General features: G+C 34.6%; 2 protein-coding genes across 8 annotated transcripts in view; both read right to left on the bottom strand.

Moving 5' to 3' along the window:
* Window positions 1–20: 20 nt before the first annotated feature.
* On the bottom strand, window positions 21–22,500 carry LOC128211479 (TM2 domain-containing protein 2-like). 6 transcript variants are annotated; one of them, XM_052916311.1, is made up of 8 exons: window positions 21,580–21,969; window positions 15,626–15,803; window positions 14,998–15,151; window positions 10,518–10,653; window positions 10,184–10,274; window positions 8,936–9,051; window positions 6,268–6,356; window positions 21–2,659 (listed from the first exon to the last, which is right to left on the bottom strand). In XM_052916311.1, the coding sequence occupies exons 4-8, from the start codon at window positions 10,637–10,639 to the stop codon at window positions 2,535–2,537; spliced, it is 543 nt and encodes a 180-aa protein (XP_052772271.1). In that variant the 5' UTR covers window positions 10,640–10,653; window positions 14,998–15,151; window positions 15,626–15,803; window positions 21,580–21,969; the 3' UTR covers window positions 21–2,534. The 6 variants fall into 6 exon arrangements, with proteins under 6 accessions (XP_052772271.1, XP_052772267.1, XP_052772272.1 ...); XM_052916307.1 differs by lacking the exons at window positions 14,998–15,151; window positions 15,626–15,803; window positions 21,580–21,969 and adding exons at window positions 12,419–12,561; window positions 12,742–12,885; window positions 13,630–14,991; XM_052916312.1 differs by lacking the exon at window positions 14,998–15,151.
* LOC128211480 (uncharacterized) overlaps window positions 22,091–24,046 on the bottom strand; it is a 15,174-nt gene continuing 13,218 nt past the window's right edge. Inside the window, exons 1-3 of one of the 2 annotated variants that reach the window (XM_052916314.1) lie at window positions 23,746–23,828; window positions 23,140–23,363; window positions 22,091–22,793 (exon numbers count right to left, since the gene is read on the bottom strand). In XM_052916314.1, the coding sequence (XP_052772274.1) occupies window positions 22,487–22,793; window positions 23,140–23,363; window positions 23,746–23,760 (546 nt within the window). In that variant the 5' untranslated portion in view covers window positions 23,761–23,828 and the 3' untranslated portion in view covers window positions 22,091–22,486. Of the gene's footprint in view, window positions 22,794–23,139; window positions 23,364–23,745; window positions 23,829–24,046 lie in introns of those variants that run through there. The other variant, XM_052916315.1, reaches the window with a different exon arrangement.

Here is a 24,046-nt window from a genome sequence, read left to right as displayed (position 1 = left end):
AAAAAATTAAAAATAAAACCAAAGTTACCGGTAGTTTTATTTTATTACACAATTTAAGGAATGCATTTACCTATAAATATGTATTAACACTGCACAATTTAACACAGAAAAAAAAAATAATATATACATGCCGTTACAGAACAATTGATATTTTAATAAATACAGGTAATTAAATAACTGAAAAAGCAAAAGCTTTCAACAATTATTGATTAATGGCAAAAGCAACGAAAAGTACATGTAATTTTTGTCGTAATAGCAATAACAATATCTTTCACTATCTTTAATGTGTTTCCGGTACTGATCGAAAAATCCAACCCGAGGGCACGCTCGTAAACCAGTTACGAGGCTTTCTAATCCGGACCGGAAAAACATGATTGATATTTTTTCTTGCATATCTAAAATTATCAATTTGTGGAAAAATAGACATAGAAAACGGACTTTTTTACATTTCACCAAAAGCACGAGCGAGGTTGTTTACTGACATAAAAAAGCAGAAATTTTAAATCACTATTGACGTCAAACAGTTCCTCTAAAAATCGCATTTTTAAGATAAATTATTTTCAATTTTAATAAAAAGTATTGCATACATATATATTTGATTGTGCTTTATTGAAATTGCATTATATACTTTTCATAAACCATACATAAAACAAGAGCTGTCACAGTATGTGACGAATGCCCCCGAATGTGACATTGACCTACGAACAAGGTCAGTACATGAAAAGTTGATCTTGCCTTTATGTGTCAAATACATATGGCAAGTTATTTTAAATTTCCTCTGAACATAAAAAAATACCACCCATACTTGACAACCTGCACTGTTATGTCCTTATATTCAGAATTCCCTTGTGAATAAACACTTAGTGTATCTTTCACCTTAGAGGTAGGGACATAGGTCTTGCACAGGACACGTCGTCTACGTATGTAAAACACATGTAGCAAGTTATTTTAAAATCTGTCCTTACAAGGGAAAGTTACAGTCCAGACACAACAACCTATACCCTATGTCCTTGTATGCAGCACTCCATTGTAAATAAACACTAAGTGTGACCTTGACCTTTGAGGAAGGGACACGGGTCTTGCACGCGACACGTCGTCTTGGTATGTGGAACACATGTGGCAAGTTATTTTAAAATCTGACCATTCAAGAGAAAGTTACAGCCTGGACACGACAACCTATACTCTATGTCCTTATATGCAGCACTCCATTGTGAATAAACACTAAGTGTGACCTTGACCTTTGAGGTAGGGACACGGGTCTTGCATGCGACACGTCGTCTTGGTATGTGGTACACATGTGGCAAGTTATTTTAAAATCTGTCTATACAAGGGAAAGTTACAGCCCGGACACGACAACCTATACTCTATGTCCTTATATGCAGCACTCCATTGTGAATAAACACTAAGTGTGACCTTTGAGGTAGGGACACGAGTCTTGCACGCCACACGTTGTCTTGGTATGTGGAACACATGTGGCAAGTTATTTTAAAATCTGTCCATACAAGGGAAAGTTACAGAGCGGGACGGACGGACGGACGGACGGACGGACGGACGGTGCGATTTTAATACGATCACCTTCAGGGGCATAAAAATGCATATGTGAGAATCTAACCAGCTTCACAAAACAAAAGTCATGTTATCTCATCACACAAATAAAAATGGAATTTATCATATCAAGATTTACATTAAATTTATTTTGTAATTCAAATGCTGCATTACTGATCTAAGGGGCTGCTCTGTATCTGGTACCATACAAGGTATCATGCAACATACACAATATGTAACAATACATGGACAACACAGTCACTTTGAGTGCAGAGGTAAACATTATATCCCGTTTCAACATTATATACAAATGAACAGGTCTCTCAAGGTTTCTATCATCATTTCAAAAAAATAATCACTACAACCATTGAATATATCCAGTACTTACAAATCTCACTTTCAAAACATTCATTGCCCATGCCGGCTATAAAGTTCACGTTATCATCACCATTCAACCTGCCTACTAAACCTTTGCCAGGAGGTAAGCGTATGAAGTGTAATGCACAGCACCACTACTTACAAAAAGCTGGACTTCAGCTATTGACTTTTTATGAGATGTATTTTATTTGATCATATTGCCATTTAGTTTTGTTGAAATCTTTAAAAAAAATTATGTTTGGTAATAGGCAAAACTATTTGAGACTTTGTAGAAAATACTCACATGTTTTTTTACAATAACATGAAACACATGACGGTAGTGATTGCTGCACAAGAACATAAGCAACCGCTGCGAGGATTTGGTAAGTTAAACACAGACCCAACACCCTCTTTTTTACTTTCATTCTGGGTCTGGCTCCAAATTTCAATAAATGGTAAATAAATGCTCATCTTTATTAAATGCCAGTTTGGTTCCCGTTGTCAGTGGAACCATACCAATTACCAGTTGCTGCCATAAGCTGGTCACCAGTAACATGACATCCACAATCCACTTGGTCCCCCAACTACCAGTGTCAAAAGTTAGTTTTCTCCATTTCCCTGGCGCCCATATTTCAGTAGTACGGTACCCAGTTACTGCCCTGTTCTGGTCTCAATGAACCGGTCACCAGCAAAACGACATCCACAATCCACCAGATCCCAACACCGCCCAGTGTCATCAACTTTCCAACTGCTGTACCTGTAATAGAGTAAGACATCTAAACTTCTGCACAGTGCAATAATCATTCTTAATTACTCTGTAAACATAGGACTCATTATAAGGATCCATGTGCCAGAAGGTAAAAGCCAATGTTTGTCTGATGTTTTAGTTTCTTCAGTTGAAGCAGGGGCATTTATCAACAAGAGCTGACACAGTGGAATAACAAATGTCTCCAATTGTCAGATGGATAGTCATTATATGAGCAAATTAGATGTTTGTAAAACATCTATGCCTCAATTATGGCAGCCCATTATTTATTTTACATTAAAAGTCAGACGGGATAATTTAATGTCATGATCAACCTTTCCACCAAGTTTGAGGACCATAAATCCAACCATTTGAGATCGTTATATTGATCAAACACGGTTTTAAAATTTTATGTCACTTTGACCTGTATTTCTACCTGCTGACCTCAAAATCATTAGAGGTGATCTGTTAGTCATGACAAACCACTCTTCAAAGTTTGAGGACCGTAGGAATATGTTTACTCTTGTTTTTTATCTTCAAGGTCACTGTGACCTTTGACCTTCTGAGCTCAATTTGAAAAAGGGCCATCTGTATTTCATGACCAACATTCCTACTAACTTTGAGGGCCATAGGATCAAGCATACTCTAGTTATCAATTGAGCAAGCAATTTGTGTTCAAGGTCTCAACGACTGTGACCTAGACCTACTAACATCAGAATCAATTGGGGTCATCTGCTGTTCATGACCATCCTCCCTGCAAAACTTGAGAAACATACAGGGCTTGAATTTAACTTTTTTTGATACTCGCTAATTTTGGCGAGTGCTTAAATTTTCAACTCGCAAAACCAGACACTCACTCACATTTTTTTAAGGCCAACCATAGTGTTTGCTAGGAAAAGACTTATATTGTATGGAAAACAATGGTTAAAGGTATAGTGTAACTGTTTTAATGAATGATCATGTAATTTTTTATTACTGATTAAACGATATCATCATAAATGTAACACTGACAATACGTTCTGAGGAAGTCTGATCAGGCCAGTATTGGTCTGTTTAATGTTCAACTTCCTCTTCCACATTGAAACAGTTTTAACGGACGGATTATTTCATTTTGGATTCTTTTTTGGAACTGATTGATCATTGCCATCAGCCGTCGGTGATTTTAAAATCAACATGTTTTTTTTTTTTTTCTTTTTGCTTGTCATCATTTTATAGACTGTATCTCGATACAATTATCACTAAAAATAGCCACCAAAAGTTTAAACGAAAGACCAGTCTACAAAAATACATAGTAACGAGTACCTGCCACATTGTAATGAGTACCTGCCTGTGCGCATAATGTTAGTCTACGTCATCAATTTCTGTGTGATTATTGGTAAACGAAAGTAGGCATTTTTAAAATTAGTTTTGTATCTATTGTGCAGGAATTGATCACCGATTATGTTCATATCTATTTCAATGATTGCATATTTTCTGCAAATTTTGAACTCGCAAATTTTTGCGAATGTCTTTAAATTTAACTCGCATTTTCAAATTTTGGCTCAAATTTTTGCGAGCGTGCGAGTGCTAAATTCCAGTCCTGACATAAAACCAAGCTTCCTCTTGTTGTCAATTGGACAAGCTTTTTGTGTCCAAGGTCACCGCAACCATGACATTTGACCTACCGTTTTTAAAATATTCAATCTTTAAAATTCGATTATTTTCATTAAGTTGAATTTTTTCACTGAGAAGCATTTTGAATCCAGCCTCTGGTCATGTCTAAGCCCCCTCCTGTTTAAGGACTTTAGGCTTGAGCATACTCTAATAACCAATCTCTGACTGTGCAAAGCAAAATACCCCCACTTCCTCAAAGGCATAATTATGTATTCATTTGTCAGCGCTGGAGCCAACCCTACCAAGGCTATCATATTACCCTGACTTGTTGCTTTAATAAAACTAACTAGCTCCAAAATTCATTATTGAAGTGAAATATTTCAAGCCAAGGATGCCCATTTTAGATTTTTTCTGAAAAATGATCACTAATCATTAGGTCATACTATGCTATCAAAGCATTTTTTCCATGATTTAATAGCAAAGCAATTTTTTTCACTCAAAAATATAATTGATAATATATAAATCTCAACACCTAATAATATAAAAAAATAATGTTTTAGCTTTTATATCCTCAGCAGACAACTGACCACTGACATTGACATGTGTATACATCAACAAATCACTGACATTGCGACATTTAAACACTTAACAAACCAGTGACATTGGGACATTCATACCCTCAACAGACCACCGACATTGGGCATTTATACCCTCAACAGACCACCAACATTGGGACATTCATACCCTCAACAGACCACCGACATTGGGCATTTATACCCTCAACAGACCACCGACATTGGGACAATCATACCCTCAACAGACCACCGACATTGGGCATTTATACCCTCAACAGACCACCGACATTGGGACATTCATACCCTCAACAGACCACCGATATTGGGACATTCATACCCTCAACAGACCACCGACATTTGGCATTTATACCCTCAATAGATATTGTTATGCTTATACCCTCAACAGACCAGACATTGGGATGATTATACCCTAAACTGTTCACTGACAATGGGACAAGTATACCCTCAACATATCACTGACATTTGGACATTTATACCCTCAACAAAATAAATTCAGGGTCATTTTTTAAAATAACTCATTCTTTAATCAATTCATGAATTATTTGTAACTGATGGGATTCTATTCTGTCAAAGTAACAGTGCTCTTGACTATGACAGTGATTTTATGTTTAAGAATTGCAAAGTTTAGTTTTAAGTGAAACATGCATGGATCACTGTAAAGTTATATTACATGCAAATCCTTAAAGATGCACTCTTACTCCCAAAAAATATGTATTACAATGAATACAATTGTTTAATTTACCAAAAAGGATGAATAAATATTGAAAACAATGGTTCTTATAAAAATACCGTACTGAATTTGAAAGAAAGATGCAAAAAACATGGTATTTCTATCTTATGAGTTGATAGTTAATCACTGTAATTCTTTTAGCACTCACCAATCAGTTAATTTGTTCGTTGTCATCTATTAAATACAAAGTTACAATTTTGTTATCAATTGATATTTTGCATAAATGCATTATTTAGTAAGTAGTTGAAGATATATAACTCAAAATTTATGTTTGTTAGACACATGTTTGTATTGATTTTTTATACGAGTGTCACTTTTAACTAGAATTTCTAATTCAAACAAGTAAGTTGAATAATAACCGTCCATAATTTGCATTATATTCAAAATAGTGTTATCCAACTTCATGAATAAAGGAGGTTGAATAAATGGGAACACATATCTAATGTTACAATGCAATACATGATTTATTTGCATGATATATTTGCTGAGATAATGAATGAAAGCTGACACTGGGGTGAGTAGTATAGCTCTTCTTATTTTTTGAATAGTCGAGCTAAACATCTTAACATGTTTATCAATATATTTGTAAGAAACTCTATAATAGGTATTTGAATGTTTACATTAGTTATTAAAAGTTCAGCCGATTTAAAGGTGACCCTTAATGGATTATTGTTCAGTGTAATACTACATGTAAATAGTACCTGTGTGCCCCAGACAGAATCTGTCCATTCCCAGGAAACCCAACAACACCGAGTAGATCAGGGTGGTGACAAAATAATGCCCTTCATACCTGCAACAGATCACAACCATTTATAGCCTTAACAATGGGCAGATTGTTCAAAAGTTTGTTCAAGTTATACCTTGTAAAATGCTATCTCTGTAAACCGTTTAAAGCTGCACTCGCGCAGATTGAATGTTTTGACAACTTTTTTAATTTTTGTCTTGGAATGAGCCAATTTCTGCAAAAATCCATAGAAACCAGTTATATATGACTGCTAACAAAAAATTGGATCGCATGTTTTTTATTAAGTTCAAAAATTGATGTTTTATGCATTTTTCTTCAACTGTTAGTTAAGCCATTAAACATTAATTTCGAGCAGAATTATGAGATCTGCAATCTGATCTTTAGTCAGCAATCTTTTATCATTGGTTTGCAGATATTTACGCAAAAATTTGCTCTTTCCAAGACAAAAAAATTTAAAGATGTAAAAATGGTTTATCTGTGAGAGGTAGGGATAAAACGAGGATTGAGTATTGTCGAAAGTCGATTATTTGTGTCCGAGGTCGGCGATAATCGATTTCATTTTTCCATAATCGATTATCACTAATGTACGGCAAAGGGAAGTAACCATGTTGTGTATGCACAGATTTTCTTTAAAACGGGAAATGGTAGGGACTTATACTGGGTTTTATGGCAATTAGAAATCAGGGGAGCTAACTCTCGCAACATCCGTTCCAAAAGTCAGCTCCCATGGACGAACGTGTCTTTTTAAAGTAAAAAATCATCTTCATTGTAATATCAAATATAAAAAAAATTATCAAGTAAAAATGATTATTTATTTAGCATTTCCCAATGTAATATCTTGCTAGAAAAATATTAAATTCATTTCAACATGATGTCATGATAATTGATAAGTATTTCATGTAAAAGATTGGAACAATTTTTAAAATGCTACATGTAAATACATTTTGTACAACATTTTTGTTCCAAATTATGTAATATCTGTTTTAAAGTGATGAAAATGCTGATAATTATGTAAATAATTCATCAGTTTATGGTTGATCTTTTTAATAAATATAAAACTACTGTCTGGTATATACTTGTATTGTGAAAAAATCAAGTTTTTTTTTTATTCTCAATTATTTTAGAATTAAGTAATCTCCTAAAAACATTTCACTAAATTATCAATTGTAACCTGGATTGTATAACAAAACAGCATATAAAACATAACTGATTGTAATATCATATGATTATTCATTTAAAGACATGTATGTACAAACCAATATAGGTTTGGATATATTTGTAATATATTTACTTTTTCCGTTTCGATTATATAATCGATGATTGATCGAAATGGCTCGTCTGATTATTTTCGATGATCGATTATGACTTTGGTCCGATTTTCAATCCCTAGTGAGAGGGCAGCTTTAAAAGTGAATTCTTTTATTATTTGCCAATGTATTTTAGTACAACAAGCATAGCTGACTCAGTTGTCTCAATATTTGCAAAATGTATCGCAGATCACGTGTGTGTCCATGAAACTTTTAGAGTATTAAATATATACAAAGTTAACACTGATCCGGCTAGCAGCGTTGTTAACTTAAACAACATTCTGAACAATAGGCCTACTGTCGCTATTATCAAATAAAGTCACAATAAAAAGAATTATACTAAAATAGAATAAATCAGATATGTTACCTGTCAGGAGCGCTTATTATTGGTAATATATTGAAAATCAAATGGCAATAACAAAGAGTGTCGACAGCAATCTGACGAGTAATTGAACACAGTCAATATGTCATGATGGCTAGTTTGCTTCAACATTGGAGGAGAAATGTCTAAGTTAGACAGTGGACATGAAAGTCTGACAATGATGGCAATCAAAAGTTATATCACACTTAATTGTTGCCCCTGAGCAGCATGGCAGACACATATGTCTGCCATGCTGCTCAGGGGCAACAATTAAGTGTGGTATAACTTTTGATGTGGCGTCATAAATGAATAGGATCGTAAACTGTTCAATTATTATGATGATGTTTTAGATATTTAACCTAGCCGGATCAATCCAAGGCTAATCATTATCAGTTTTAGATAACTTGGTTAATAAACACCATAATAAAAGACCACACATCTAATATACTCTACAAAAAAAACTTATTAATCTTATTCATAAAAACATTGACCAAATTTGTAACTTTAAAATTATTCAATCACAAAGACATTTCCAAAATAGTAATATCATGTATTTCAATGTATACTATAGAATCAATTTGAATATCTTTACAAACAAACAATTATCCAGATGTCAACCCTTGTCCATTTCCTTGACAATGTGCACAAGTTAACATTTAAAATTAGGCCAGAGTAATGGGCCTTCCATAACATTAATGTGTACAAAGTTTCATGTGGATATCTTGTGCAGTATTTGAGCCTTATTCTGCAGTGCAACATCAAACAAGCACTTCTCACACCTGAACTTTTTTCTTTGTAAACAAATGAGATCAATTGTGTTCCAGACATTTGCCTACATAGAGTTCCATTTCCAACAAGGTGATGTCGGGATTATGTATAAAGATGAACCAATTATGTGTTTTGGTCTGTATTTGTACTCTTGAAACACAATGTACCCAACAATCAAAAAGTCTTACTTTATACACGGAAATCCGTCCTTTTGGAATGTGCGGTTGCCATGACAAGTGATACCCTGTAACACTATGCACATGACCTTTGATTTCTGAACATCCTCATAGCGCTCACCTCCCCACTGTAAGTAGATAAACTTTCATAAGGCAAGAATCATTTCTTACATTCCCATCCCCATCGGCCCCTGTCCCAGCTTTTTTCCAGTTTCGCTACCAACCACATATTTGTGCCCCAACCGTAGTACATTTTTTGTGTGATAACTTTTCTTTTCTACTTGGTTAAAACATTTTGTCATTTTTGATTTTTTTTCTTTAGATTCTTTTTCTTCACTGTAAATAGATACTTTACAAGACCAAGTATTGTCGCTATACAGCATTGTACTAACTATGATAAAACAAAATGTCAGCATCTGTTTTGGGCCTGAAAGTTATACAAAGCAAGCACATGGACAAAATTATGACTTTAAAGCCATACAATAGATTGTTTTACATAAAAATGTCGTGGGTACTTGTTAAAAATCATGAAATATTGCCAGAACTAACATAAGATTATATTATTATTACATGCCTTTTCATAAGATTAAAACAAAAGAGCTATAGAAAGAAATCACTTGTCTGCTTGTTTCTCCAAAAAAACAAAAAGCTTCCTTAAAAATAATTAATGCCAGAGGTATGGGAAATCCTACACAAATCCCTACACAAGCTATGGTCAAGTTTTTGCATGACTTTTTCACATTATCAAGGGTGTAATTAACTTCACATTTATAAAACAAGACTAATTGGGATTGCTACAATTGCATGTTGTACCGGTAATAAGTGTTCAAAAATTCATGAACAAAGTTTCATGTGATTATATTGAATTTGTTATAAAGTATTAAAGCCAAAGTGAATGGCCTTGCTGTACTTGTTCCCAGTGTCTATGGCAACATGTGTACCAAGTTTTACTCAATCATTACTCGTCAGCCAAAGTTTTTGCACAACGATGCAGACAACACATAGGCTTTGGCAATAACTCAACATTCTTTTCTTAAAAGAACAGACTAGCCTAAAATACAATTTGCAATATTGTTATTTAATGTTTATTAAGTCATTTATTCTAGGCATAGTAATCAGTAAGAAATACGCTTTCAAATGATACCAAAATCATGCATCAAAAACCAGGCATCAAATTGTTACGCATCCAATGTGTTGATGAATTTACATCCCATACCATCTATGACCTTTCATTCACTGAACACAAACTTTTGAACAAACCTTGGTACATCCAAAGCCATCAAGCTCCAGCCTGCGAGTCTCATTACCATTCAGATCCACCGGTTCAATACAAGCAAGGTATTCCATCGGCCTGAAGGTAAACATTCCTGAACATAATGATTTCATAGGGTGCATCCTTTGTGAATAATAGGCACTATATAATACATTGTATAAGACACACTTTTCACCCCTTAATATGTTGTACTTTAAGACAATTTTAAGTTAAACACTGCCTGTACTTTAAAAAAAATGTTAATTTGTTTTTTTAAAAACTATCATTATTTGTTTTTGGTATTAAATTGTCCTTCATACTCATGAACAAACTCTTACTCACAAATACGAGCAAAGAACAAGAGGAGCATGTGGCCTGTACTCGGTACAATTCTCGAAGCATTCTTCTAATTCCTGGGCAAACGCCACTGTCAGAACCCCCAGGAGGTAACACAAATACTGCATTATTGAACCTGAAACTACAACAAGACATTGTTGATGAAAACTATGAAATTCCCAAAAGTTTATCATAAGGAAAAAAGCATCAATATGAAAAGATACACACCATCAAATGTATACGTATTTAAGACAATTATTACTGTAATCCAAGGAAACAGTTGTTTCAATATCTAATCCCTTTTTAAATGAATGGTCTTTAAGATCTGAGTTAAAACCCAAAGTTGCCAAAACCTTAATAATCAAACTTTTTTATGTCAATCAAGGGCAATAATTAGTATTAAGAATCATATGGAGATACGATGCCTAAATTCAAAATTGCCCCAAAACAGACACAGTGTGCCCTAAGACTAAACCAAAGTTCCTAAATCAATCATGGACAATAATTAATATTGAGGATGAAATGTTGTTGTGTACAACCATTGAACCTATTTGTCAGATGGTCGTCAATAATTTGGTGAAGTATTAAGTCAATTGAATGAAGGGTATACAGTAGAGGTTTTTAGTTAAAATCTCAACTTCCCATTAAACTTTGACCTGACTCAGTGTGCCCTTAACCTTTCACCTCAGTTTCTAAGTCAATCAGGGGCCCTTCTTTGTATTGCAAATAATATGGAGTAATGTAACCTCATTGTTTGCTGGTCCTGAAAAACTGTATGACACCAGGTTTGAGCAAAAAGTCACGTGACCACAAATGCAAACGCCAGTAGTATTTTGGCTCGATTGATCGTCAATCAAGGTAAGTTTCTTAATCGATATTTTTGTTATATGCGAGAGTTCGTTCAAATGACATAGCGCAAAAAAGATGCATTGTTTTGTCTTTCGATCGGTGTATTGGTCACCATACATGTCTGCATAGTTTCCAAGAACACTTCGATACAAATTGAGTCTATGAATGCAAACGCACGTAGGCAGTGTTTTAATGTCACATATTTTGATAAATTGCAACATTTTATTCAAATGTTTGTTTTTCAGTTGTTCAATAATTGTTTTTAATTGTTTTATGAATACTTTGTGCAATTCAATATGTACAAAAATGCATTTTCTGAAGTATTTCAAATTTGGCAAACGTACGTAGTCTACCTAAAATAGCAAATGCACGTAGGCATTTTATAATAAGGAGCAAACGAATATTTCGTTAGCGTTTAAAAACTGAAAATGTGTTCAAGATATTGAAGATATTTATCCGCTTTATTATTAAATATCCATCATAATGAAAATTATATAAATTTATGATACGTAACAAACATAGACACGATATTATGCGGGAGTGTTGCGGGAAATATGAGTTCTCGAACAAACTCTCATCCGGCCATACCGGTGGTATACAGACTTAACTAACTTAACAATGCTTGTTAAATGTTTATCTCGAACATTTAGAACAGCTGTTGTAATGTCACATTTCAGGAACCACATGTTTGATACAAAGAGTCGGAGAACAGTACAGTACGGGACTGTTTTGATAAACAGAAATGCATTACAGAAGGGAACCATTGGTGTGTGCTGGGAGTGGGCCAGACGCAACGAATCTAAGATGCTTGTAACAGATCGCATGGGGATAAACGTTTCATTTGAACATAATTTAAACATCTTTAATGAACCTGTTATTTAACCATTCTTCATGTTGTGATGATAATACTGTCATGATAATTGTTAATGATAGATAATGTGATAATGATAACCATAAAATGATATTGCGATGATACAATGACAATGTATGCTCTACCCAAAGCAATGTTTATATCACTGAAAATACTCTTTGAACTGTATGTATAAGTGCTGTTTTACAGAAATAAATCCCACACATGTCGCACGTATAACGTGTCGTGCCATCTTCTCCTCCCCAATGCCTGTTCAGGTACGTATGTGTGGTGACCTCCTGCATGCATTTTGGGCACAGAAACTGCTTATTGGATCCATGTGTGGTGCACCTGTATAAATACATGTATGCCTTTAAAAGTATGCAATTAAAATACTTGTAATTGCAATATTTTGGAAACCTTTAATAAAAACGCCTGAGCTTGTGACTGGTAGATAATTGCTTAATTATAGAATAATATAGAATAAAACAAGAATAATATAAGCATTTTTTAATACTAGAATACACTTACATATGGCACGTCAAGCTCTCCGTGGAGTGTAACTGTTTCTAACAGCATGTAAATGCTTTTACACCATCATGGCGGCGCTCATGCAATTTCAACCCCATGTCGTTTTCAACACATTTCCACAAACGTGGCAAACAAATGACATCACTGAAACAGACACTGTCATTCATTAATTAAGCGCCACTTGATTTACTTCGCAAAATATATTACACAAATTGTAGTTTGTTAAAAGAATATCATCTGTAAAAGCATGTTCATAAAAAATACGTCTCGTGCAAACAAACGCTTATTAAAATCTTAAAAGATGGCTTATCTAGATAAGTAAAACGACATAAAGTGTTTCACTTTCCCTTATGCATATGACCGTAAGCATTATGATCATGATAATAATTAAATATAAATTCAAAAATCTTACAGCAATAGTTATAAAAAGAATAAAAAGTTTTAAAAGCTTTCGACATATACGATAACTCATTATTATTATTATATACGATGCCTATGTGCGTATGTCATTTCAGGTAGACTACGTACGTTTGCCTTATGAAATTGCCAACGTGCGTTTGCCAAATTTAAATACTTCAGAAAATGCATTTGTTTGTACAAATTGCATCCCACAAAATATTCATAAAACAAATAAAAGCCATTATTGAACAACTGAAAGTCAAAACAATTAAAAAAATGTGGCAATTTATCTTAATATGTGACATTTTAACACTACCTACATGCATTTGCATTCATAGACACAATTTGTATCGAAGTGTTCTCGGAAACTATGCATACATGAATGGTGACAAATACACCGATCGAAAGACAAAACAATGCATTCTTTTTTGCGCTATGTCATTTGAACGAACTCTCGCGTATAACAAAAATATCGATTAAGAAACTTACCTTGATTGACGATCAATCGAGCCAAAATACTACTGGCGTAATACTACTGGCGTTTGCATTTGTGGTCACGTGACTTTTTTTGCTCATCCCCGGTGATGAAGTATTAAGTGAATTGAATGAAGGATATAATTGGAGTAAAGTGAAAATGCTAACTTGCCCTAAACCTTGAACTGGAAGCGATCGCAAATGCGGACACCAATGCAGACGATGGGTAGTGAAGCCTCCTTTATCTTTGTACAGTCTTTGTACAGTTGAGTGTTTGAATGACAATTCATCATTATAAAAAAGTTAGTTAGCTGGGTTTGCTATACACTTTATAGTTCAATAAAATATCACAAGATATCAAATTTTCAAAAACAAAATTTTGTTTTATTACCACTAGTCACAAATTTACCGAACTGTTGAGTGTTAACATCTACATGTATCTTAATGATGGTTAGCCATACATGAGAACTCTACCGGCGGTGTGTAATATATACCGCTTTTGAGACTCTTCAAACGCCCTACCGCTTTCCCGTCGAAATCTACCGTTATTAAAAGCTCTTCTAAAAAATCCCAAAATTATATCAAATTGGCCGTAAATTTAAATTAAACCTCATAATTAAATCAACCATGCTAAAATTCCATATTAATCTGTCACTTTAAAGAACATGGTGAAATAAACAACTTGTCAAATCACTTCACACTTCTGCTGAGATCGTTGTTAAGTTACCGGTACGGTACAAAATACAACTAATCAGCATTCTTTGTTAATTGGCATCCTACTAATCAGCTTTTTTGTAAATATCAAAGACATTATAAAACTGTCAAAACATTAAAGAAAACAACATTACCAAGGTGTTATTAATTATCTGACAGTGTATAAAATTTTACGACATTTTGGCGGGACATAAACAGTTCTGCAGTCGTCTGCATAGTTAACACTCTGACCTGTTTTGGCAGTCTGATTTGATTTTTTAGCAGCTCGTCTGAATATAAACTTGTTTTTACAAGTCAGAGGTAATATTTCTCCTGTTTCTCAATCAAAAACACTGACACTTGACAAGTTTTAACCATGACGTATTTTATGCGTATTTTCCAAAAATCTAAAAATAGTAACAAATATCAAGTTTTTGTTTACATTGTTTCCATCATTGTTTTTGTCTGAAAATTTAAGAAATTAGAAATTCTACCGCTTTTGAACACAAACTACCGCTTTTGAGACCTATATCTACCTCTCTGTCATGGCCAAAGGTTCACATGTCTGATGGTTAGCCTAACCATCATTAAAAAAAGCCTGGATGGCATTTTAAAATGACAAGAGTTAGTTAATATCAATATCCTTGCAAAGTTAAAACTTATTACCAACACTTCAATCAAATTACATACATTTGGTTCGGGTTACCCAACGCTAGTCCACCTAAACGAGTCTTTTGATGATTTTTTTTACAATGGCAGGGTCGAGACGTCCCCCATCCCGGCAAAAAGTAGCTAAACAGTCCTTGCGCAAAGAATCCTCGTGGCCACAATTTTGAAATTATCTCTGTCAAAATTCAAATTTCTATGAAAATATTGTTGGCTACTATAAAACACATATTTATTTATGTCATAAATTCATATGCATAATATTACTATATATTCGTTCGCCCAGTGTTAAATGGTAGAGAGTTGTAGCATTACAGGGATACATAAGAAAAGTCAAAATAATAAAAAAAAGTATCCCTGATCACTCATTATTGTAGCTAACCCAACCCTACCTACGAAATAGGAGCCTACCCTACGCTTTTTATAATGTTGGTAAAAATGCCCAGATGCAATGTATGTTATTATATTGATTTCTCTTAAAAGGCAAGCTTGGCATGATATTTAGCCCTTGAAATTAATAATTTGACATAACCGGACATATCCGAAATGTAATAATATCCGGACTTTGATGTATATTTTGTTGCATTAATTATATTACGAAAACAGAATAATTACAAGCACTTAACTGTATGAGTATTATAATAATACTTACTTTTACTAAATTAGCATTATTTCGTCATAAAAACAACATCGCCGGTTGAAATCAAACGAAATCTAAGATGTGTTGATTTTCTCATTTCTACAGTGTAGCACACAACAGTTTTGCTGACATCGGTCCCAAATACATGCAGCGATTACATCTCTTGATTCTCAAACGCTATGTCACGGACCTATAAATAAACCATGTAGGTCCGTGGCTATGTACAGGCTATAATTTATAGCCTTTCATAAAGTAGACCAACAAATAAATTTCTTATAATATTCTGTAGTGAATTGACCAATTTGCACGCAAAAGTACACTGATTCCTATGTGAGAAAGGTAGACATCTTAAACAAACAAAGTAGTCCGAGTTGACCTGACACTAAATAAGCAGTTCAGATCAGTTTTCTCGGAGAACTCGAAGAACAAATTTGCAACCGATGGTGCTGGCGAGTACATGTACAGTTTATAGTTTTACATGGATAGATTTATTTCAACTCACGAAACTTTGTTGCATTTATCTAAATTCCTTTATTATGCATTCCAAATAAGGTCGGCGTTCTTGGAATAATCCAGCTGGTTAATTTGTGAAAGTTGTATGTTTAGTTTACATTTATGAATAATATCATACAGTGTACTTGTAATGTTGATATTTCATAAATATATCGAGTCGTATTGTATGCACGTTGATCAAATATGCTGATAGACTCATGTAATAATACTAAATTAAAGCAACATTTGTTTGTTAACTAATTTGTAATTGACATCACTTATTTTTTTATTGTAAAAAAATAATATTTTGATATGTATTTTGGGCCGGTGGCCTTATATTACAAATAAACCATAGTGTATGTTGAATTTATTTCAACATAAAATGACCAAATTACATGTACTTGAAAATTAGGCGAACAATACTGACTAGTATTCATTAATGTTGTTCTTGATTGAATATGCATTTTTTTTTTGATGAAAATTTTCAGCCGATAATGAACATTGTAACAATTTGTTGACCAAATGATTTGTGAAAAATTGTGGTTATTGGTAGAAAGTTCAAAGATAACATTGGAACTGTAACAAAACATTCGCTTCGTCTCCTCTTCATATAAATTGTGCTATTAAATATAGGTCCGGGGTTTTGCTGGCTTTGTACACCTTCAACTAACAGTTTGGCATCATTCATTCTTAACTGTATTATGTCATCAAATGAGCATTGCTTAAGAGACGTATTTTATTTCAGCCAACCTGCAAATGCCGGCGCTTCGTAAACACAATGAGAGCAGAGAGCACACAGAGGGGGAGAGGATCATTAAACTCCGAACCAACCGGTCAACACAACTCATCACCGGTGCTCCATCGCTTGTTCATATACACTGTCTGGCGCACAGGGTGTCTCTAGCCAGATCTGAAGGCATTCCCTTACATGCAGGACATCCAAGCTACAGTCCTTGCGCTGTACAACCACTTCCACTACTCTGCTGTGCGGTACGAGAAGTTAAAGAACCGGCAGACATTCTTCAGCGAGCTCTCCCTATCAACATCAGGTGGCTATCAATGCATGGCGCAATTGATACCATCCGTAGGTGCTATCATTCCATTGTGAGTTGTCTGGAAGATGAAGCGGAGAGGAAAAATGACACCAAAGCCAAGGGCCTGTTGAAAAACTGACAAACTTTAAGCTTATCAGTGTGCTGCTGATGTTGAATGATAGTTTGGTATGCATAAAAACTCTCAGCTTGTGTTTGCAAAAGGATGATGTTTACTTTGACGATGTTATGCCTGTAGTCAAATTAGCTATTGGAAGTCTTGAGGGACTAGAAAGTGGCGGTGGTAGCCATTATAAACAGTTTAAGTGAGATTTAGGACAAGTTAATGGCAAAACTATGTACATAGACATACAGCTTAGCTATGCTGAGTCAGACGTTATGAATGTGATGGTTATATACATTTCTAGGATCCAGGAAAACCTTGGAGACAGGCTGGCACCATCAGATACCACTCGTGATATCATCGAAGAGCTCTGTGCTGTTCTTGACCCTAGCACACTGGCATACCTCACAAACAGCGAGATCAGGGAGAGTCTAGCCAATGTAGAGCAGCACTACAAGAAGCTAGAGCAGGGATGTCTGAGCAAGGATTGGCCAATCATGAGGACGCTTATGACTGGGGCGTACAGGAAGTGCTTTGCCAGAGTGCTCTGCAAGAAGCTGGCTACCAGACACAAAGGGAACCTCCCTGGCTTCAGCTATGTGGCTGAAGCAGCTATGTGCATAGCAGTGACCTCTGTGGCATGTGAGAGGGGCTTCAGCCATTAGAACCCGTTGAAGACAAGGATCAGGGCTACCCTTACAGTCAAAAACCTGGAGCTTCTGGTGAAGATAGGGTGTTGGGCCAGCTACAGTGGACTTCCCCTTCTTTTAGGCAGTCCAACACTGGAACCGCTGTAAGCGTAGATGCTATGGGACTGTTGAGTTTGCCAAGAAATCCAAAATCCAAGTCACTGGTGACTAGTAAATACTCAGTAGTGCAAAGGAAACGTTTACTTTTTAATGTTGCCGCTGATGTCAATATGCTTTTTTTTAAAAATCATTATGTAATTTATTTATTTAGGCTATGTTTCTTAGTTATTTGAGAGTTGGATTATTTCATGCTTTTGATATGGCACCATAAAAAGCTTTTGTAGATGTCTTAATAAATAATATTTAATTGCATGTGATTTTTTTCATGTTTTTTTTATTTATTGATAATGATGTGATGTTTGCAAAACATGGAAAAGATTTTAAGTTTCAAAGCTTTAAGTTTCCAAGTTTACTAAATATAACTCATGTCACAATTCATGACAAAAAGAGTTTTGATATAATACATATTACACAATGGAAAAACATGTTTTAGACTCTTGTAATGGTTGAATATAAACATTTTGAATTGTGCATCAAACGCGCTACTTTACCTACAACTTTAATGAAAATTCCTAAAAAATCCTGAAAATCAGACATGGAATTTTAAATTAATCCTGATTTTTGGTCTTATTGAAACCACTGGAGAGCATCAACATCAATGAACAAGGTTTCATGAATGAATTGTTTGGATGAAAATAAAAGCCGTTCAAAGCAGTAGGGTAAATTAAGATCAACATAATGGCATATTTGAAAGAACCTCCAGGAAAATCTAACCATCCACAAAACAGCAAGCTCAGATAGCACAAAACCAAGAATACTGAAAGAGTTGGTAACACCAATACTCATAGTCAAATGCAGTTAATCATAGAAATCTGGAGCGTATTAACAATGGAATACAGCAGTAGTATGTTATTATGTATACTCTTGTGTTATACAAACATCTCAAACTCTAAAATAAAATACTAAAATAGACATCAGTTAGATTTCATTACTTCCCTTCAATCATAAACTATATTGTTGTTCACTACATACTAGCAATTGTTGATCGGACTTCACACAGTAAATATGTCATCAATACTTTGTGACTTTGTTCATTCCGTTGCTATCCCAAGGAATACAACATCGTGATAGAACATATTGAAATCTAGAGTTGGCACATGGATAAAATAAATATGATTATTCAATAGTGACAATTAATTATATATGATACTTGACTTATTTGGCATTGTAACAAACAAATCGAAGGACAACACCCGCCCATGAACTGGGATGGAAGAGTTAAAAAACAGTGATTTTTTAATACTTTGGGCAGGGGACAAAGGTCGTCAAATATACTCAACTTGGATATAAGCAGATGATGAGCGAAAGCTAAACCAGACATTCTACCAAAAGTTTGGAGCATATTGCAAACCAAAGCCAAATACAAAATTCAACCGATTATTTTTTTTAAAATCCAGATGAGAGTTTTGAATATTTTGTTATCGATCCCAAGAATTGTGCGAACAGTGAAGCAGTTGCCGACGAAATGGTGCGAGAACATATTTATTGTGTTCAGAGTAAAGTCATCTAAGTTCGAGAAAAAGTCATTCATCAATGAAGGTACAGACCTAACTCTCAAAGCAGCAATGGACACATTTAAAACCTAATCAACCACAGATGAAACACATAGGGACTGGCGACAAACACCAAACTGTAAGAACACATGTAGAAAGGTTCTCAAAAAACATCAGCTGTTAAAACAAATCAACCGACAAAGCCTAGTTACACGAAGAGCCCCGACAAACATAATTCTATATGGAGATTTCCAAACTGTCAAGCGATGAGAAAAGTGCATTTACTTAAAGCACACACATGTGGTACTCAGAGCAAAGAGACGTTGACAAGTAGCTCTCTAGGTAAATTATTTGTTTCTTGACTATCGCAGTTCACCGAAATAAATCGCAGACATTTGCCATGTTTGCGAATGTTGCTGTTGGGCAACATCCTCAAGTGAGGCTATATATGCCTTAGACAAGGTACGAACTAGGTAAGGAAATTAGTTAACGGTAGATCGGTCATTGAAGAAACTGCTGAAGGAAGTTCATATCGCAGAAATCGAAGATACTTACTTAAAGATGCACTTATACTCACAAATAAGATTTAACACATACAATAAAATTGTTTTGATATACCAATAGGGATAAACAAATGTCGAAAACGATACCGAGTTTAATTCAAAAGAAATGTGCAGAAAACACGGTATTGCTACCTTATGAGACGATAGTATATCACAGTAAATCTTTCAGCATTCGCCAATCATTTAATATTTTTGTGTTTTCAGCTTTTAAATAAATGGTTACAATATTGTTATCAGTAAGTAATATTTTCCGTAGATGCATTATATCGTAAGAAGTTTAAGGTTTATCAGTCAAAATGTATGGTTGTTTTACATGTGTGTGTATTGAATTTGAATAAGAGTTGTCACTTTAAGTCTATGAAAAGCCATTCCAATAGTAGAAATCAGTGCACACACACCACAATATCAAGATAGAAAGTCACCCAGGTGAAACAAAAATGACCTGATATCAATACCATCGAATAATAGTACATCATCACAAACACCAGAAACTATTGTCTTAAGTTCAATGCCATCACAAATATAGACATTCCCAGTAGTGCAAGAGCAACAACAGCAAAACAAAAGTAACGGGTTTGTGATAATAATGATAAAATGATAATGACACACATACTAAATCGAAATCGAAGAGCAATTAGAACCTGATCGGCTGGTTTGTTAAGTATGAAAAGTTAACCCTTGGCTTTATGAGGAGAAATCTGACCATTGCCTCAATAAAAAACAACAACAAAGAAACAGTAAAAAACAAAAGTATAGTCAGACCGAAAGTTGAGTTCGCAAGCTGCGAGTGGTGCTAGGTTCATTAAACATCGATATCACACTATATTTAGCGTTACAGAGATGAAATATGACTTGGAAACCCCTTGAAATCAGACGAAAAGGAGCAAGATTCATGATGCTATACAAAATTGCCATCTATGAAATTGCCTTCAATCAAGAAACCTCCTAGACCTCCCGCAACACCGAACCTGAATCGCTTGCTGTTCCACTTGCCAGTACCAATCAAGACAACAGTCCTACTACCAAATTTGTAAAATAAAGTTTGAGTAAATAATATGATTAAATTAGGTCATATACGTAAGCTTTTTACGCTTAAGATATTCGCGAATGAATTCATGTCAGGTATTATGTTCAGATGACTTACATCATGTGCAGATTTTTATTGAGAACTGATCTTGTGCTAAGTACAATTGCGGAAATGTGTGGCACTTTGAAAATGAAATATCTTTAAAGGTATATTTCCAAAAGTAAAATTTCTGTTAAACTCCTGTAACACCTTCCGGGGATCAAATATGCTTAAGCGTTATGCAATGATGAATGTTAATGAAAGGTTTTGTGACGAGTACATTTGGACAAGACTTATAACCATTTATTAATAAAATATTGAGTATTTGTGAATAAATACTGAATGTCAAATGCGCATTCAATTGCACGGACTATATAGCACAACTTACTTTCAAAGTGGCATTCATGTGACAAGTATTGTGAGCGCATATTCGATTCATATGGCCGAATTTGCAAATTCCTATTTATAACCTCATCTTTCAACGGGTAGTACTTCCGAATCCTCTTGAAATAATCCATCAATTTTATTGGAAGAATTTATCTAGCTAAAATGTAAACATCAAATAAATTCCCACCACCGACACGTGATATAGGAGTGGTAGAAATGCAGGTTAAAAGAGAAAATGATATAGCAATAAACACTACATCACATGAAAATCACACACCTGTAGTAAAAAAATAAGCATCCAATGACAACAGGTTGCTACTACCTAGTTGTAATCCATATAATAAACACTCACTTTGACTGAATTTCCAATTTTGAGATGGTATCCAGTTACCGTTATATCAGCTTCCTTCAATGAAGCTAGCTTTATATTATTAGCTTTAAAAAAACGCTATGTCGACCACAGAAAAGCAATATCCAGCTCACACACCAAACAGAACAAAACAAGAACACAATGCAGTATAAACTATAATAAAGGTGAAATTAAAAAATAAATCAACAGCAAATTATCAATGACAAAATGAATAGCATCCTAAATAATATAAGCACAGACCCCATTGCCTCCATAAAAAGTAACATGCGTAAAAACATTTTACAATTAGAGCACATGAAATGTAAAATTGAGTAAATCATTTGACAATATGTAACTTGTTCAAATATCAAAATAATATCAGTAAAAAAAATACTTCTAAAGCTGACTTAGAATAAATAAAAGTAACAGATAACATATTTACACTCTTAATACCGTCCTTTCCTTTGATATACTTAGATGTTTAAGTTAATCCACTTGCATCACTATAAAAATGCGAGTTATAAATGTTCACTGGATACTCAAGTCAAAGTTACTCAAGTCATAATGGTTTAGCTTTATGTATGGTGGTGGCACATTGGCAGGAGACCGGTACGGGTTCCAGAGATCTGAAATAATCACAGGTCTTCTTGTCTCTTCGCCAGACTAGAATATGGACATTCACCGGACGGCACCCATTTATATCCGTTTTATTGCGTATACAATCCGTACAAGAACAGCGGGCGTGCACTATATTCTCGGGGATTCTGTTTTCATCATGATTCAGCACGTAGTAAACAGGACAGTCCACATTCGCCATACGCGGGCATCTGCTACCGTATTCACCGTAGAGGATTTCTGATGGAGACCTACGGATTCGTAAACAAAAATGACAAATGAAAGAATGGGGGTAAACGAGTCACTCTTAATACAGCGTCTGGATGGAATGAACATAAGCTTTTGTATGCAAAACCTTAATTGTATGTATACAAGTTTTGGGGCATTCCTGTGAGTGAGATCCTTCGAAATAAGACAATACACCCAGATTATGCGAACAGCAGTCTCGGTTTGCTAAGTTCAACACTGCAAAAACTAAATAAATAACTGCACTTTTGGAAATAGTCAGTTCAACCTGATTTGGCCTTTTGCACCTTCGTTATGTTTATTAAGACGATCTTGAAATGTGATTGAAAAACTTATTATGTGGGAGCTCACCTGTTGGACAGAGTGTTCTTGATTACACTCGATGGATTTCCGGTAGCATATTGACGGAATACCGGGATCAGAAAGAAGGTCCAGTGTGGAAAGTCCGTCCACAATTCTTGTTCCATTTTTCTTTGTTGCTTCTTACTCATATGCCTGCATCCGTTGTGTGTCCTAAGCACTGCCGGTTGTACATGAAGCGCCATAAATATGACTAGATACGTTTGGACGAGTAACTGGAACAAAACACACAAGTCAAAGAAATGCTATGTCAACCTCCACTCATGAGTTCAAGCATACTCATATTTTTAATAACAGAGCACAACTCTTTGTAATATAAGACGATCTACGAGGATAAGCTTAATTGTATTTTAATACTGTGGTCGTAAACCATGCCAAACATGCCTACTACTTTTATGTTATAAGCCACAAGCAATAAAGCTTAATTGTCGAATAGACTAGTACAAGAAACACAGAGTTAATATTTCATCATCAATAAAGTGTTAAAAGATATATGTTGACGCAATCACAATGAAGATTGGTAACATTAGAATCCTGTCAACTTAAATTATTTGAAAAAACTGTTAACTTTGTTGTACATGTATATACAGTATTTACCATTGCAATCCTCATGATAAAAAGTTAATACTGAAGGTAGGTTGGTACAAAAACTATGTGTGATACTAGAAGTTATAAGTAATAAAATATATGCTCATCGAAGATCTGAGTTTGTATATATATACCTTAAAGCGGATGTCTCTCAATGACTTCCTGAATAAAGAGGGTAAATTTAACAAAAATATTGTGGATGGTGGTTAGTTGAAAGTATCCGGGGAAATGGAGTCAATTTTCAAGAGAGTGTAACTAACTTATTTCTTGTTTCACTCGAATGCTAGTTATTTCTTTCTCTGCTGATGAT

The sequence above is a fragment of the Mya arenaria genome, chromosome 12, assembly GCF_026914265.1.
Source record: "Mya arenaria isolate MELC-2E11 chromosome 12, ASM2691426v1".
NCBI lineage: Eukaryota > Metazoa > Mollusca > Bivalvia > Myida > Myidae > Mya > Mya arenaria.
The sequence above is the reverse complement of the archived record's forward strand: the minus strand, read 5'-3'. Positions and strand labels throughout refer to the sequence as shown.

Bases quoted from the DNA above. Each gene is read 5' to 3' on its own strand.
- LOC128211479 (XM_052916307.1), bottom strand. The intron at 10,654-12,418 runs GTAAAACAGCAC...GTCTTGTTGTAG, and splicing joins CATGTGTGGGATTTATTTCT to TTTCAGGTTCAATAATGCAG. The intron at 6,357-8,935 runs GTAAGACTTTTT...GATCTGTTGCAG, and splicing joins GACGGATTTCCGTGTATAAA to GTATGAAGGGCATTATTTTG.